We start from the raw sequence: 18,336 nt of genomic DNA on the forward strand, positions 1-18,336 counted from the left end.
CAGATTAAAGGGCAGACGCAGCCCTGGTGCTGCGCAGGAGCTGCTGCAGGGCGCTCTCCCTCGCAGGCAGCCTGGGAGGGGCAGGGCCGCGCTCGGAGCAGCGGCGGCGCCTCAGGGCCGCGGTCCCCGCGCTCCCCCCGCCCGTCCGCCCGCGCTGCCCCGGCTGCGGGGCCGGAGCCTGCGCACTGCGGTGGGGAGCGGCCGCCCGGCCCGGCCTGGCCCTGCCCTGCCCTGCCTTGCCAGCCCCGCCCGGCCCTTCCCTGCCCTGCCCGCCCGCCAGGCGTGACGCGGCCGGGGCCGCTGCCCCGCTCGCCGGCGGTGCTGAGGGGCAGCGGCGGCGCCGCGACACCGCCCCGCCCGGGTCCGCATGGGCCTGGCGGAGCCATGGCCGCCCTGTACCAGAGCGCGGACCCGTCCGCCTCGGCCTCGCCCAACAAGCTGCTGGCGCTGAAGGATGTGCGGCAGGTGAAGGAGGAGACTACGCTGGACGAGAAGCTTTTCCTGCTGGCCTGCGACAAAGGTACCCGCCCCGCCGCCCGGCCCGGCCCCCCTCGGCCGCTCGCCCTGCGCTGCCTCCCCGGCCCGCGCTGCGGTCCCGCCGTGCGGCTGCCATGGGCACCGCGGGGTCCGGGCCCGCCCCTCCCGCTGGCCCCTGAGCGGGAAGGGCGGCGCGGGGCCGGCTGCTCCGCGTTCGTGAGAGCGTTCGGTTTGTGTCGGAGGAATCTGGGAGGCGTTCGCTGTGAAAAGGGTCTCTTGAGTAGAGAGCTGCTGTAAAATTGGCGCTTATCTATACATCCCCAAGATAAGCGAGACCAGTATGCTGCGATTTGCACCACTGGTGGCGGATGGGAAGACATTTGTCTTTCTAAAATACGCTGCTTGCTTTAAGCCTATATTTAGTTACCTTTGAGTCGAAACGTGGCCTTAAATCAAGCTGATCTTAAAAGGTCTGAAACGTTGGACTCCAGGGTATGCTTTTAATGATGTGCTGCCCGGCTCTGCGCGCTTGGGCCATGAGCAGGGCTGCCGGAGCTGCGGTGTTTGCTGGTGCTCGCCCGAGCTCAGGTTCGCTCACAGCCACAGGGCTGCTTCTGCACTGGCGTTTGCCAGCGAGCTCAGTAGTTTGCTCTGCGACTCCCGGTGGTGCGGTGCCTTTCATCTGCACAGCCCCTGAGTCTGTCCGCAACATCGGAGGGAGCCATGGCTCTCTCTCTTTAAGTATAAACAGAGGTTCAGGGAGCTAAAAGGCTGCATAACAAGAAAAGTAACAAAACCCAGTTGTCTGTATAACAATTGGTTCAGTACTCTTGGTATGTATTTTACTGTATTCTACATATACTTCTCTAAGTATTCTGCACTGAGATCTGTCTTGATCGTGGTCTTCTGTGTTGTAAAGTAATTTGGTACCCTAGAGACAGTTTTGGAAAGCACCTGTGCTTTTGTGTGTTTGTTTTTAGGACTAAACTAAAGGGGTGGATTGACGTACATGTCCAGTGCTTTCCTGAAGAGACATTTCTTGAAATATCTTTCATTTTCTCCCTGATGAGAGAATGCTTATTTATCTTGCCTTCTTACTTGTCTGATACACTCAGTTGCTGTTGTCATCTGTGGAATAGTGTCTTGTTTGATGGTCACTGGTATTTAAAATGATCACATGTTTTTATTGCTTTATAATATGAAGTGATATCCCTGCCTTACTCCTGCAGGTGACTATTACATGGTTAAGAAACTCTTAGAGGAAAACAGCTCAGGTGAAATGAACATAAATTGTGTGGATGTGCTTGGACGAAATGCTGTTACTATAACGATTGAAAACGAAAACTTGGACATACTACAGCTGCTTTTGGATTATGGCTGCCAGGTATCCAACACACGTTATTAAAAATGTTCAGTGTAGTCATATGTTTTCTTTGTTAAGCTGTCAGAATTTGGACATAAATGCAGTCTGCCTTTTAGGCAGTAAATTTCCAGTAAATTGGAAAAAGTAATTGTGAAAGTGATTTCTTGTCACAAGTTGACTTTTCTAGTGCAATTTTATTGGCATGGCAAATGTAAAAGTAACATTTTCTGTGATGTTAGCAAGTTTGAGTTTTATTTGAAATGTTACTCCTGCTGCTGATATAATGCATATATTATCCTCAAGAAAAAAAGTACATGGTTTGAGTGCCTTATATTATGAAAGTGTAAAATGCAAAAATCCTTTTGGCTGTAGAGCGTATTAACTTTTTAAATGGTAACACAGAAAAATTCGCATTATATTAGTTGATTTTAAGTTAAGGCAAACATGCATTTCTGTGGTGTTTACTTGTTAGACTTGATCTGAGCTTGATGGCAGGGCAGTTTCCTACCAACAAGACTTCCTTAAATGTATGCAGCATCTCTGCTGCTGGTGGGAGAGGTGAAGCTGTGGTGGATTAAATATGTAAGACAGGGAAAGGTTAGTAACTTTTGTTACATTCTTTGATATTGGGCATGAATAAAAACCACAAGCTTTTCTGTACCTGAATTGGTGTTAGTAATAAAAGCTGTGTCTTTTTCTTTTATTTTTTTAAGTAAGAATCCAAATTTTTGGAAATGAATCAAGAAGAATAATATCATTTGTAGGGAAAATGAAAAGCTGCTTATCTCAGTGTGATAGAAGGTGCAGAAGTGGTTGGTTACCAGGCAAGATGGAAAAAGCTTATTTTTCTAGCTGTACTCCAGAATTACAAATGCAAGGCTGAAGTATCCCATATGCCTGAGCTGTGTTATATTAACACTTGCTTTTAATCTGTCTAATAGACCTGGTAAACTGGGTCTTTAAACTTAATTTTTTAAGTCTTCTGCATCATCTTTGCTAGAAAGTAATTTATTCAATTGATTCCTCTTCTGTTGGTGCAGGGATGCAAATTGTCATTAATCCTGTGTGAACTCCTGCAATGGCAACCTGAATTTGTATCCTGATCATATGCCTGGTGATAATACAGAACAACATTTTAGTACTTGGAAATTCAATTTTAAAAATGTATTTTTAAAATGCAGTTTGTCTTGAGTTTGTCTCTTTGTGCTGTTTAGGTTACCTCTGTTTTCACATATGATTTGTTTTCTTTATGTAGTCCTCGGATGCACTTTTGGTGGCTATTGACTCAGAAGTGGTGGGAGCTGTTGACATTCTACTTAATCACCGACCTAAACGATCCTCCAGGCCAACCATTGTGGTTAAGTGTTGTGACTCCTTGATTTTTGGTTGGGGCTGTGAAGGCTATTGCTTTTTTGAGTATCTGTAGTGTTTAAAACAATGTTCTTAAATTCTCCTTCTGTAAGGTGATCAAATCTGGACACCAGGGATTATTTTTGTAACCTCTTTTGTCTTGAAAGATGACATACATGATTTTGCTTTATCACCTGAGGAATCCAGTGGCTTTACACCTGCCAAACACATGCTAGTTCAGAAGAGAAAAAACCTAGTGGTTATAAATATTTTCTAGTAGTCTATTTGCAAGGTAGTTAGCAGCCTTGACTTACAAGCTCTTTATTCATGTATTGAAACTTCATAGATTTTCAGAGCAAATCTATAAACATCAGACCTTCACCTTGAAATTAAGCAAATGAAGCTTGCCTTGTCAATGCTTTAGTACCAAAAACTTCTGAAAACACGAGGTGGAGGCAGGGAAGGAATATTTTCTGCACATTCAGGATGTTTTTCTGCACTTCAGTAGTAAATACAATATTTTTTTTACAAACTAGAGCAAAATAACAATTTCTAATATCTTGTGTGTATTGGAAAAATAGGCAGTATTTCTGTGTAAATAAAGTAGAAAAGTATCTGGGTTTGTTACTCTTTTTTAGTATTTATCTGACAGGTGTTTGAATGTTGTTACATATTTTCCTTTCTGTTCATGTTATGAAACACTGGAAAGTATTTTGAAGGAGAAATTCTTGATTGAACAGTCAAAAACCCCCTTACATGCAGTAGAACTGTAGGTAATAAATTTAGATACTTCCTACATTTTTTTCCAGAAATTAATGGAACGCATTCAGAACCCAGAGTACTCAACAACCATGGATGTGGCACCAGTAATTTTAGCTGCTCATCGTAACAACTATGAAATTCTCACTATGCTGTTGAAGCAAGATATATCATTACCCAAACCTCATGCTGTGGGCTGCGAGTGCACCCTGTGCACTGCCAAGAACAAAAAAGATAGTCTGCGACATTCCAGGTAACACTTTGCAGTCATGAGCCACAAAAAAAGATTCTTCATTCTCTGGCATTACCTGGGTCACATTCACTATGTTACCTTTTTCTTTTTAAGGTGAAGTTTATGAGTGGATTCCTTTAATATATTGTAGCTCTTATTGTGGGAGGTGGTAGTTCTTGGGCATGAGTTGAGCCTGAAAAGGCTGGTGGGAGGCAGTGGCTTTTTTCCATGTTGGCTTTATACTTTTAGTCACTGTGCATAGTCACTGTGTGCCTTTCCTTTCTAGCAGGTGTGCCTCAAACATTCCAGCTACCTTTGACTTGGGGACATAGGGACTATGCAAATAAAATTCTTCTCAAAAGTTATTTGAGTTTTTGGTATTGAGCCTACCACAGGCCATAGACACATTGTGGTATCCATCCTATTCCCCATATCATTAACTTCAGAATGAGAAGAGATGTCAGGGTATCCAAAGCAGACATACAATAGAAATATTTGAGGTAGCAGCTCTTAATTTAATCTAGAAATTCTGCTGATGTACTGATAACAGTGGAAGTAGTGATGAAAAGAAGAGGGAACCAGTTTGGCTGATTTTGGATACTTAAGGGTTCTAAATATGTCATGTATCTTTCAGGACATAATGCAGTTAATGCTTGTAGTGTCTGATTTTAAAAAAACAAATTGTTTTGTCTTTCAGCTGGCCATTTTAGGCAAACCTTTGAAACAAGTTCTGGTTTGAAGCTGCTAATGAAATTAAACATCTTTGTTTTGTTTGCTGTTCTTTTGTCACAGGTTTCGTCTTGACATTTATCGGTGTTTGGCCAGTCCTGCCTTAATAATGTTGACAGAGGAGGATCCAATCCTAAGAGCTTTTGAACTTAGTGCAGACTTGAAAGAATTAAGCCTTGTTGAGGTTGAGTTCAGGTAGGAATTGAAAACACAAATCAGTTTTAATATTTTTATGTAACTACAGGTGTAGAAATATGTTTGCATTAGAAAAAGTTTATTCTTCATTTTGTGTAAGTGGAGTGTTTAAACTGATAATTAGACATAATAAGTTACGTTATATAATTTATGCCTCCTTAGTAGCCATTTTGACAATTTAATTACTTAAAATCCTTTTAGGTATAGACATTTTAATGTGTGTAGTTGCACCAACAGCTCAAATTTCAGCTCTACTCTGCAAAAATAAACAGAAATTATGCTAAATGCTGACTTACTTGGAAATTATACACCTATTAATCATACCAGTATGTCATTAGTACTCTGCACTTTTTTTCTGTATCAGGGTAGAAATATGCAATACCTTGTTTGTACTGACCTGACTCCTGTTGGGAGTTGTTTTGGGTATTGTTTCTTAACTTTGCTCATTATAAGACTTTGAAGAGTGCATATATGTATATATTTAAAACAGGCATATGTGTGTAGAAGACTTCATGCTGAAAATGCTCTATATGATGAACTAATGCTCAGTGTAATTTCATGTTTAAACAATGCAGATTTTGTAACATGCCAGCACAAAAGCTTTCCAAGAATGTGAAAGCAAGTGTTTATATAAGGTAAAATTCTACTTTCCTAAATATGTGAATTTTCTAAAAATGTGAATTTTCTGCATTTTAGCTGCCTATCTTTCTTAATAAGAGTTCAATTGTTGCATTTTTGTGATACAGCGTGGCATTAAAATGGACTGTGTGCAAGGTGAGACAAGGAAATCATGTGGTTTCTTTTCATGTGTTTAGTACATTAATACATAATATTTAGTGAACAGATTTTCGTTTTCAGATGACAGGAATAAAGCAAAACCCCAAACAATTTCCTGTCCAATTGGAAAGTCCAAGTGATTACTTACCAGTGCCATATTTTGTGACAAATACACTTTCTCATGTCCTGGAAATAACTCTAATCTTTAACTCTGTGTATGGACCTCATGACATAGAATTTGTATACTGTAAGTGTGTGTGCCACATTTTCTCTAGTGATCTTGCAAGCTAAACAGAAATGGAGTTGTTTGTATGTTACATGGTGAAAACTACTCAGAGTTGTCTTAGGAATGCCTGGACCTTGACATAGGACTTCTGGAGTGGTTTCTTTTAATTTGTCTCAACATAACATACAATCCCAGCCAAAAATGGCTAGTTTGTGATTGAATGGAAAATCCAGGATCAGTGTAATAGTACATACTGCTTCTGTGTGTTTCAGAAATGATTATGAGGAGCTCGCTCAGCAGTGCAAAACCTTTGCTAAAGATTTACTTGCACAAGCACGGAATTCCCGGGAGCTGGAAGTGATTCTGAATCACACCTCCAGTGATGAGCATGTAGACAAGCGAGGATTGTTGGAGGAGAGGATGAACTTAAGCCGCTTGAAACTTGCAATCAAGTATAATCAAAAAGAGGTTTGTTTTTGCAGTGACTCGATAGACTTCCCATATTGTATTTTGTTAGTAATTAATTACTGTGTTGTTCTGCCTCTGGATACAGAAGTGGAAATAAATTTGCAGGAGTTGGTTATAGAAGAGATGGTAATACACAGGTATCAGTATGTGAAACAAGGATGTTTAAGATATTGAGGGATTCTTCGGTGTTTACTGTGGAGAGGAATGTAGTATTTTCTGTATTGAAGTATAGGCCACTGTTTTTTTATGAACAGCTCTGGTAGTGGTAATTATTTATTCAGTTCCTCATTAAATCCTTGCCTAGAGAGGCATGGATCCTTAGGTGCCAAACATGATTTATCATCTTCTCACTGGTCATTAACTGTTCAGCTTTGTCTCAGGCCTTGCCTGTGCTGTTCAGTAATTAGGTTGGACCTGTGCTGGTATAACTGAATAGCCCCTCTGTTCCAGAATAGCAGCACTTCTTATGCCATCAATATGCAACTTCCTCCATGCAGTAGGTTATTGTAATTTTTGTCCCTTCATAAATTATAATTTTTGTCCCTTCTAGTTTTCTGTGCTGGAACGCAAGTAGATATTTGTGGGATTCTAGTACAAGGACCAAGGACAGAGTGGAATTTTCCTTTTCATGCAAAATCCATTTTTAGTTAGTATTTGCAAAATGAATTATGTAACTCTGTCTGTTCTACGTGTCTAGGCTTAAACTGTTTGTGAAACTGTTGAAATACATAGCATTTCAAAGTCATAAGCTGTAGCTCTGGTGGAATGCCCTGCAACCAGCATTACACATTTCTGGCCTGCATTCATCAAGCACACTGAAGTATTTCAGTGTTCTTCTGGGTTTGAGCGTAGCTTGCTGTTTCTAGAGGGCTTAGAAAATAACAACTTTTTTGTGTGGTATACATATAGTTACAAAATTAATTTTAATGATGCAACTTAGTAATGTGTGTGAAGAAACCTGAGAGTGATTCCTTGTTTGTTTCTCCCCCTCCTTCCCCCCAGTTTGTTGCCCAGTCCAACTGCCAGCAGTTTCTCAACACGGTGTGGTTTGGGCAGATGGCCGGCTATCGGCGCAAGCACACCTGCAAGAAGATCCTGACTGTTCTGATGGTTGGCATTTTCTGGCCAGTTCTGTCCCTCTGTTACTTGTTAGCTCCTAAATCTCGAGTAGGTCGAATAATTCACACTCCTTTTATGAAGTTTATTATTCATGGAGCTTCATATTTCACATTTCTGTTATTACTTAATTTGTACTCGCTTGTCTACAATGAGAATAAGAAGAATACAATGGGACCAGCACTTGAGAGAATAGACTATCTTCTGATAATATGGCTTATTGGTAGGTATGATTTGAGGGGATTGGATGACAGTTGCTAAATATATAAAAAATATATGCTAAATTTATTTAAAAATGCCAGTTTGGTGGTACATCAGCAATAAGTAATAACTCAGTCTTTCATGACCAGTTCTATAATGCTTGGTTGGAAAAGTAGTAAATAACAAAATGTGGAGTTTCTGCACAGTTGGGATGAGGTTTAAAGATAAAAGTATATATGTTATGTGTGTTTATGTATGCATGCTCCATCTTACAAACAGATTGGAGGTGTGCATTTACCTCATGATTGTTTCAAAACACAAAAACAAGTATTGTTTTCCCATGTTATAGTTTGCTATGTCATTGTCACCAGTTATCATAACTGTACCAGGAAGGCTGCATGTCACTTCTGGTTGATGCAGCAGAGGGAGCACAGGTATTATATTTGTTGAGGTCTCAAGAACTTTAGGTTGAAGGTTCTTAACTTTTACTTTGTTTTTGGTTGTCTGGCATGCGATTGTTTTCACATTAAAGTTTATCTTTCTTAATGTAAGATAATTAGATATGTATTGTTTGTTTAATTGGGCTTGTAAAAAGCAGTGATATGGTAAAAAATAACACAGTTTTTATTTAAGTAATTCTGAGTGTGATTTATTTGATATTTTAGGGTGAGAGGATTTTTGTGTAATAATGATTCCTTTCACCATTGAGCCCTATTAAAACTGTGGAGCAGTTCTTGCAGATTTTGGAAATATGTAGTATCCCACACACAAAGACAGGCAGGTCTTAAAAGAAACTTGAAAACTTCAAATTTTGAGTACAAGTCAGATTCCTCCATTCCTTTGAAATGAAATATTACAATTTTATACATTCTTTTGTTCCATCAAGTCTAATGACAAAGTGTGTCATTGAGTGGTCTTGGTAATTTTAATTAAAGGCTATAGAAATATATTTTTTCTGCATATAATATTGTAATGTGGATTTCAAATAGGATTTAAAATCTAAGCAAACACAGTCATTAAAATAGGTTTATTTTTCACATCATTGAATCTCAAGTTTTTTAATAGTAATTGCATTTATAGCTTAAATGTTTATTTGTAATGACATTATATTGATTCCTTGAAAATAGCCTAAGTTGATTAAGAACATATTTAGAAAATATTCTGCAAAATCAACTGGAATCAAAATAATCAAGTAACAAGGGTTCAGTTACATTATTGAATTCCACAATCTCATTAAAATACTCCCTAAAAATCACTGTCAAAATGGCCACAGCAGAATTTGTTACACTTCAGGCTAGTAACAAGTTTTGTGTTGTTCTGGATGGACTTTCAAAATCATGAATACAGTTTTCTTCCATGGGAAAATAAAGCAACAGAACTCCAATTCCTATGTTTGTAAATATCATCATCTTCTCTATTTCCTTTTACTGATTCTGCAACAAATTCAGTGTAAAATACATAGTGATCATATGTAAAGCAATACCTGTTCAGTGCAATGGCTTCACTTCCCTGGGTTTTATTTTTTCCCTGCAGGAATGGTGTGGTCAGATGTTAAGAGGCTCTGGTATGATGGTTTAGAAGATTTTTTAGAAGAGTCCCGCAATCAGCTTAGTTTTGTCATGAATTCCCTGTATTTGGCAACTTTTGCCCTCAAAGTCGTTGCCCATAACAAGGTGAGCACCAATCTCCATAGACCAGAGCTCCCCTGGGGCTGACTGAGCAGGTGTGGTTTTAGTGCAAAATACCTGCAGATGTGTTCCACGTGGTGTGCTAGAAGCAGGGAGTTGTGGTGCAGTGTACAACATCAGTAACAGCCTGGGATTGGGCTGCAGTGTGGGCTTTGGGCTGAAATGCTCTGTGTGGGACAGGCCATGGAGGTGGCAAGACAAGGGTGACAAGGAGGTGACAAGACCTCGGGTCTTGTTGCACCTTGTTCTTCAAAGTGTCATTGATCAGGCAAATGGGAGTTAGAAAACACATCAGGACATGTCCAAGTACTTGGAAACCCCAAGCAGAGCTACTGTCTTCTTGTAGGAGCTGGCTGGTCTTCCAAATGGCTTGGTTTTTGTTTAGGGAAATGCATCTCATCAGACTGGGCACTTGAGCTTGCCTGACTCCATTCAGTACTATGCAGAAAGCCAATAGTATTCTCTGTGTTTGGATTGCCTAGTGCATTTTTGTTATAGAAAGTTTTATTTAGCTTTTGATAACATATACTCAAATGTCATAAGTGGTGGGTTTTTAATTGGTTTTTGCTTGGTGGGGTTTTTTTGGTTGGGGTTTTCTTTGGTAGTAAGGATAAAAAACCATAGAGGAGCCTTGTCTTGTCTCTATGAAAAGCCAGCTGGATTTGATTGAAAATACAAGTTTTGAAAATGATCATTGCCATTCTGTTGCATGTGTTGTTAACCACACAGCACATGGCAAACTGCCAGACCAGTTGAATGTGAATGTTACAGCAAAATCCAAGCCAGTGCAGTAGCACCATTATTGTGTCTTGAAAACTGCAAGTTGACAGCTGTCTGGCATTTTGAAGGAAAATAAACTGCTTCATTTCTTCCCAGCTTGGTGTTTGGCTCATTTTCCTATCCTAGCATTGATTCAGAGGCTGGTAATTGTTTGGAAAGGAAGGCTCCATTTCTTGGAAGAAAAATAGAGAGAATGCCACATTGGGCTGCTTTCCCAGCTATTTGCTTTGCAACCAGCATGTCTGTAATAGTAGTTCCTTTGCTGAGATAAGACCCATTGTTGCCAATTTAAATTGTAACCCTTTTGAACATGCAGGACTCCTGTGCTATACAATAGGTATATAATGGGGAGTTTTCCCCTTTTATATGTCCAAATTTATTTTTATAGTTTATAAATCATATGGAAAACCAAGTAAAAATGTTCAGTTTGCGTCTTAGGTCCATTATAGGGCCCAAAGGTGTAAGAAATAAAGGAAGTCTCTGTAACAAAAGGATTTGTACACGTGCAGTTGCAGTGTGCAGCAAAATACTTGCTCCTGTTTCTTGTCATCTTTGTGTAGCACACTTTTGGGTGTTATTATTAAGCAGCTCGGAGTTCCTTGGTTTTTGAATGTCCATTTTGAGACAGCAGAAGCTGGTAATATAAATGCTGAATGTTCTCAGCCAAACCAAAAGTTAGGAATCTGTGGATATTCCCTGAATAAGTTGAATAGTAGTACTTAGTGGATAATACATCAAGCAGCAATTTACTTGTGACTCCCATTCTCTGTAGCCATTCATAAGATCTGTTGAAGGACCCTCAAGTCATAAGTCTTTCCAAAACTGTTTAAGATCAGCTGTCACCACGTAGCAATTGCACGTGTACCTTGGTTTTCTTTGTAGCATCTCAATATTGGTTTTGACTGAGGCCTGTTATACAAGGCAATGCACATGTTTATATAATAAAGTTCCCAAGTCCCTGTTTCAATAGACCGTGCAAAACAGAGTAGAAGTGAAAGCAGAACAGAGGAGTAAATGGTTTGAACAAGTGAGTGACAGAGTGAGGTGTTCAATTTAAATTCTCTAAATTCTGGCTCCCTCTGGAATGGCTTTTAAAATGCCTTTGTCTGAAAGAGGTATGACACCTATGAGTGACAGATGTTAATTTATTTTATGCTCTTGCCTGTTTTGGAAGTAGAAGTAGGGAGAGGTGTATGGGTACATTTCTAGTTAGTGATGTCAACTTGTCTTTTTTTATGTTGCAGTTTCATGATTATGCTGAAAGGAAGGACTGGGATGCATTCCATCCTACCCTAGTGGCAGAAGGGCTTTTTGCCTTTGCCAATGTTCTTAGTTACCTGCGTCTCTTCTTCATGTACACAACCAGCTCCATTCTGGGACCACTCCAGGTGAATATCAGTACTGTTTGAAAAAATATTAAACATAATTTGCTATTAAGAGTCTTATTTAAAATAGGAAAAAAGGTTAAAGTAAGAAAGTGAAAAGTAGAAAGAAATGATACTGCATTGAAGTTTGATTTTTTAAAATTAATCTCTTGTGTAAAACATACTGATTCAGATGGGAAAAGATAAGAAAAAGAGTGAAAGACTTTGTGTAGTTCAGTTAGGGTATTTTTCCATGATAGCTGTACCTATACTGTCTTTTTTGTTTTCATCTGTTCTAAGCATAACATACCAGCTAAGTTTCCACAGTTTGGAAGGTAAAAGGATTAGGTTCTTCCTGCAGTTTTATGCAAATAATTGCCTTAGCTTCTTATTTCTAAAGAGATAGATGAGTAAGTGTGTAGCAAGGAAGAGTAATCAAAAGCCTTTCTGTTTATGTCTGTGATCTCATTAAAGTTGCACCTCAAGTTATGCAAATTGCTTTTGTTTGAAAAATATAAATCTGTCTAGAGTATTGAAATACTCACCTATTTATTGGCAGTTATAAGAAGGGAGAACAGGTTTCTTCTTACTTGGTATTTGTTGGAGCCTTCTGGTAATGATGACAGTAAAACCTCCCACATTTTAATTATCTAATTTTCTGTTACACATTTTAAATGGAAATGTACTTGCACACTTTGAAAAAAGTACTGAAGTCTTGGTGTTGCATTAAGTGTTAGGGTTGTACAAATTGATTAAACACTGAAGTCTCTCCACATTTTAAAGAGATTCACTGTTTAATGTGCATGTTTATTTATGTACTAGATCTTTCACAAGTTTTTTATTAGGAGGCTGTGTTGTGAAATTTTCCAAGTAAATAAAAACAGTCAACAGTCGCCCCATTCAGAGGTGCACAGGAGCTTACGTTATTACTGCTGGCCAGTAGGGCTGGTGCAACAACTCTTACAGTATTTTCTGAAAGTAGGTCACCAAGTTCAGATGGTGGTAATCAAATATGGGATGGAAACCCAACAGTGGGGGGCAGGGGAAGGCAGCTACTGTGTTCTCTTGGTTCTTAGAGTTATTTTTAAGCCTTCAGTTACTTGACTCATAGGCTAATAAAACCTGTAATAATCCAGACTTGTAAATTGGCTGTGTGGGGTGGATTTTATTATTAACAGAAGATAGAATAGTAGATGAGATAATTAGATTTCAAGTGCTTAGAAGTTGTAAATACTTAGAGAGGGAAAGCATCAATCTATGAAGAAAGCAACTGGCATTTGGGATGGGTTGTTACACTCTCTTCCAAATAAAATAGTTTTGGGCATTTTGCACTTTTTGTGCATTCCTATTTCATCTACTTTGTCTCTCTCTTGGCAGGAACCATGTGTTAAAGGGAAAATGTTTTGTTGTTGGGATTTGGGTTGGGTTTTTTTCATTGAAGGGTCAGATGTGATGAAACAGTTTGATGGGGAGTACAGTGATCCTCTGAGCAAACATGCACAGAATTGGTGCAGAGCTCTGCCCACAGCTGCAGAATCTCCATGGCCATTACAAACTGTACAGACTCTGAATGTGCTGTGCTGCAGGAGGTACTTGGTGAGTTTCCAGCAGCAAAGGAGGGGCAGGAATTCATCTTCAGTGAAGCTGTACTTGCAAAATCTGGCAATTGTGTTACAGTTCTGGACTGTGAGTTGGTACATATTTTGATTCATATAGGACTGGGCTTTCCACACACTGATTTATATAGATTAGATCCACCCAATCCCACATTACATATATTTGCATTCTTTATAATGGTACACTGTTCTGAAGAAGTTTGTAAGAAGACTAATTAAATTATATAAATAGTTTATGCTGTGTCTTTGTAAAAATTTGGGCTTATGTCAAAAGCAAATCAAGGTCTTTCCTGTGTTGGAAAAAATCACAAGCATATGATTGGGTTTTTTTAAAGGTGCTGTGTTTCTAATGTTGCAAAGTTCTGTATAGGATATTTTGAATTGGAAACTAATGATCCGAATTTACTGTCACACCTTGTATGCTTTATCCTTCAATTTCTGTGTGTCTACACATGTGTTTATTTAAAATCATACATAAAATGTACAGTGAGCTAATTTTGTATTTTGCAGATGGGCTTTTGTATACTGCTTTTTTTTTAAATTAGTGATAGATTATTCCAAATGTTTTGATTAATTCAGTGTTCTTCTAAGTGTTTTCTTATATTTCTATGATGGCATTTATGGTCAAATCCGTTTCATTTACTGCTTTTGTCTGTTGACCTGTGAGTTCCTTATTACCATTGGCATTGCAAATAAGTAACAAGGTGTACATGCTATTGCTTATGGTTACTTGGAGGATATTAATTTTCCAAGTGATGTTAAAATTACTTACATATTCTTTTTAATATTTAGAATTTTTCTCTGAAAAACAATACAAGGTTATCTCCTGACTTTAAGATCTGTTTAGCATATCAAAATTTAACTTAAGTATTTAAAATGTAAGTAGATTTTTTTTGTTGCTCAAAGGCTGAAGGAGAAAACACAAATAAAAATAACTACATGTTTTACTAAAATTAGAAATAAATCTATTTCACAGATTTCAATGGGGCAGATGCTACAAGATTTTGGAAAATTTCTGGGCATGTTTCTTCTTGTCTTGTTCTCATTCACAATTGGATTGACCCAACTTTATGATAAAGGATTTACTGTAAATGAAGAAAAGGACTGCGCGGGCATTTTCTGTGAACAGCAGAGCAACGACACATTCCATTCGTGAGTTTGAGATCTTGAAATGACTGTATTGTATTAGCCTTTAACCCCTAGTAATTAAACAGAACCAGAATTAAAAATCAGAATTACTGGATTTTTTCACTGATCTTGAATTGATGTTTAACACTTCTGGTGTTTCCCTAACCAGATTTTTCCCTTGTTTCTGTAGGTTTATTGGTACATGTTTTGCTCTCTTCTGGTACATATTCTCCCTGGCACATGTTGCAATATTTGTGACACGTTTCAGCTACGGTGAAGAATTGCAGTCTTTTGTGGGTGCTGTTATTGTTGGGACCTACAACGTGGTGGTTGTGATAGTATTAACAAAACTCCTTGTGGCTATGCTTCACAAAAGTTTTCAGCTGATAGCAGTAAGTGGTGTCTGATTAATTACCAATTACCTGTATCTTTGGATTTTACACAAATTTCTTCCTATGGTGTGTAAACTCATGGTCTGTAGACCTCATGGATGAGCTCTGTCTGTGAACTCATATTTTTCCTTCAAATAAGAACTTTTTATTTGCTTTGATTAAAAAGAAATTGTAATTTCCATGTTGAATATGAATAGGGCTTTGGCCCACTGGGAATTGATGACTTTCTTGATACAATGGCTGTTCAAATGCTGATTTTGATATGTGTGGTGCTTTGGCATTTGATCTGGGTATTGATCTATACCTTCAGATTGTTATACTAGGAATTGAAGAAAGATGTACTTAAGTATTTAATATTAGAATATTCAAGCAAACCTATGTAATCTATCTATTCAAATGCTATATAATCAAAATTAAATAATGGCCAGTTTTTCAGGTATGAACAAACTAAACTTAGAAAATAACCTATTAATATTTCTGTTTCTTTTCTCTGTTAATGTTTCTGATGTTTCAGAATCATGAAGATAAGGAGTGGAAGTTTGCTCGTGCCAAGCTTTGGCTTAGCTACTTTGATGATAAATGCACGCTCCCCCCACCCTTTAATGTTATTCCCTCTCCCAAGACCATTTGTTACCTTTTCAACAGTCTCAGTAAATGGATCTGCTCTCATACATCAAGTGGCAAAGTGAAACGTCAGAACAGCCTCAAGGTGAGGAATGATTGGGCAAGCTCTGAGCTCTGCAGCAGGAAAGGTGCTGCTTACTGAAATGAAAACACAGATTGCTGCATGAAGCTGCCTGTCAGAAGGTGAATGCTACTAAGAGAAATAGGAACTGCAGAATTATAGGTGTTGCATTCAAGATAAATAAGTGTTACTTATTTCTACTTAAGTAAGGTTTTATTAACTTTCTGGTTTGGAAATTTCAACCCACTTCCCTCCAACTCCCAATTCCCCCAGAAATAGTCTGAAAAAAAATGCTTTGATTGAATGAAAACACACAGAAACCTCAAGGAAGTATGTGCTAATCTCAAAAATGGTGAGGTTAGAATATTCATTGGAGAAGGTAATTGGTTTTAAACATATTACAGAAGTGTCAGAATAAATAACCAAAAAAGATCACTGAAGCCTGTCATTGTTAGGGAAGGGATTTTTTGTTTGTTTATTTTATAAACATTTTTTGTACCCTGCAATTTTGCATACTAATTTTGCATCTTCTTGCTGATGAAAATAGTGCTAAATAAACAATTTCAAGCACTTTATGGAATTTGCACTGAGAGACATTCAGGGTTATAGAAGTGTTGATTGCTCACAGAACAATTAACCAAGCCAGGTAGATAAAAATTTTCAGTTTTGCTGGTACAGAAGATTATAATTTAATGTGGATTTTGTGGATAATTTATATGTGTTGTATATTTGTGTACATCAGGATGTGTTTAAAAAATAGCTTTGTTATTTTGTTCACGTTTCTTCTCTGTAGGATTGTATACAGGCTTTAAGGCTCAAAAATCACTTCCATAGTAAATATGTTATGTTTGTTTAAAGGAATGGAGAAATCTGAAGCAGAAGAGAGATGAGAATTACCAAAAGGTGATGTGCTGCTTAGTCCACCGTTACTTGACTTCCATGAGACAGAAGATGCAGAGTACGGATCAGGCCACTGTGGAGAACCTCAATGAACTGCGGCAGGACTTGTCAAAATTCCGCAACGAAATGAGGGACCTGCTCGGCTTTCGAACGTCCAAATATGCTATGTTTTATCCAAGAAACTAAGACCTAACTTTTGAACAAAAGGTGTGTGTGCTTTTAAATACCCATAGGTGAAAGCGTTGACCTAATTCTGTTGCCAGATCACATAGGCAAGATTATTGCACAAAAATACATTTAAAATGTGTTTGTGTGAGTTGCAGCTTAGTGCCCAAGTGGTCAAAGTGAATGCAAAAACAGATACACTAATTTTCTTAATCTCTTAATCTTGGTGTGTATATAAAATTTGTATATAGGAGTTTTTAAATGTTCCTCAAACTGTCTGTGGCTGTCAGGAGTTAGAGCTTCAGAACTAGCACAACATGTTTCTTTCTTCTATTTTTGCCGTTTATTCTTTTTTTGATACTTGTTTTTCAAGTTGTGGGAGAAGATAGGCTTTTTAAAATGAAAATCCAGCCTGTTTATTTTTAATAGAAAAGTCAGATAAAGAATAATAGAAAATTTCCAGCACAGTTGGAAATGATGTATGACTGTAGGTTACAGTGCATGTGAAGACTGTATGGCTCTGAAAGAGGCAGTTCTAGTTTTGTACGATAACACTGACTGTAAATTAACATTTCTAGAATACAGGAAAGCAAATCATCAAGACTTTTCACTTTTATGGGAACATTGACATTTTGAACACAAAATAGACCAACCATTTCTTGAATGTTTATGGTTATGTGTAAGACAATCACACCCTGCTTGGATTTTTCAGCAGTGCCTCAGTAGTATATTTTAATATACATGTTAGGATTGGGAACAGAATTTAAAAACTAATCTGTGAACATTTAATGTTTAGTATCTTGGGTTTTTAAAACCTAGATAAATTATGTGAATTATTAAAACCTGTGATTTCATGAGAATGAGGTGAAGCACATGAGTGCTATTGTTTGCAGTGCTGAACAATTCCTGTACACCATTCTACTCTTCTTTCTGTGAGGTCATTGAGTCTTGTCATTGGAGAGATGTACTTTAGAAGGGTCTGCTTGACACAGGTTTTACATATCCTACTTTTAAATTTGGTTTGCTCTTTTCCTGTTTTTTTACCAGAATTGCTGCCAAGCTAGACTTTTTTTTTATGTCAGGTAAAATGTGTTTTCTGAAAATAGTTTATTTGACTTTGCTTACAATGGACAGTAAGGGCTTTGTGGATTTTCTGTGCTAGAGGGTCCTATATGGCTTTATATGCTTATATATAATTCAAGCTGATAAACTGTAACTGAGAAATGTGAGATTCCTGTATTTTTAATTACAAATTAAGTATATTTATGACAGCTAAAGGACTGATGGGCAGTTTTGCTGTTATGGTGCTCTTCTGAAATGGTTGTGTGTCCAGAAGGCGCAGGTAGCCATTGTGGTCTTTGACTGCAGTTGATTTTGGGAGATTGACAGAGTGAGGGCTTACATGAATGTTTACTTTTCTGAAGGAATTCTTATAAAACTCTTTCTTGTAAAGGTAATATATTTTCCATACTATGAAATTATGTATTTCTGAGCTAGGTTTTAATACTCTGCTTTCAGAAGTGTTAGAGTATAGAGGGATTTTGATCTGTGTTGGCTTTTCATGGGAATAGGAAGTTAACCTCCTGGTTCAAAGCAAAGAGGATCTCTGAGTTTTGTATTTGAACTGAGATCTCATGTTTGAATAATGCACCAACATAAAAACCATGTGCTGTGTATGTTATGTATATTCAAGAAAGGAAGCAAATAAAAGCTCTTTGAAAAATA

General features: G+C 38.1%; 1 protein-coding gene across 1 annotated transcript; it reads left to right on the forward strand.

Annotated features, from left to right (window-relative positions):
* Positions 1 to 310: 310 nt before the first annotated feature.
* On the forward strand, positions 311 to 18,336 carry TRPC1 (transient receptor potential cation channel subfamily C member 1). The gene is made up of 13 exons (XM_066557099.1): positions 311 to 520; positions 1,707 to 1,861; positions 3,096 to 3,197; positions 4,000 to 4,202; positions 4,974 to 5,105; positions 6,381 to 6,576; positions 7,579 to 7,915; positions 9,427 to 9,566; positions 11,606 to 11,749; positions 14,318 to 14,493; positions 14,660 to 14,861; positions 15,376 to 15,570; positions 16,405 to 18,336. Exons 1-13 carry the CDS (start codon positions 385 to 387, stop codon positions 16,630 to 16,632), a joined length of 2,346 nt encoding a protein of 781 aa, XP_066413196.1. The 5' UTR covers positions 311 to 384; the 3' UTR covers positions 16,633 to 18,336.

This window comes from Molothrus aeneus, chromosome 10 (genome assembly GCF_037042795.1).
Source record: "Molothrus aeneus isolate 106 chromosome 10, BPBGC_Maene_1.0, whole genome shotgun sequence".
Taxonomy (NCBI): Eukaryota; Metazoa; Chordata; class Aves; order Passeriformes; family Icteridae; genus Molothrus; species Molothrus aeneus.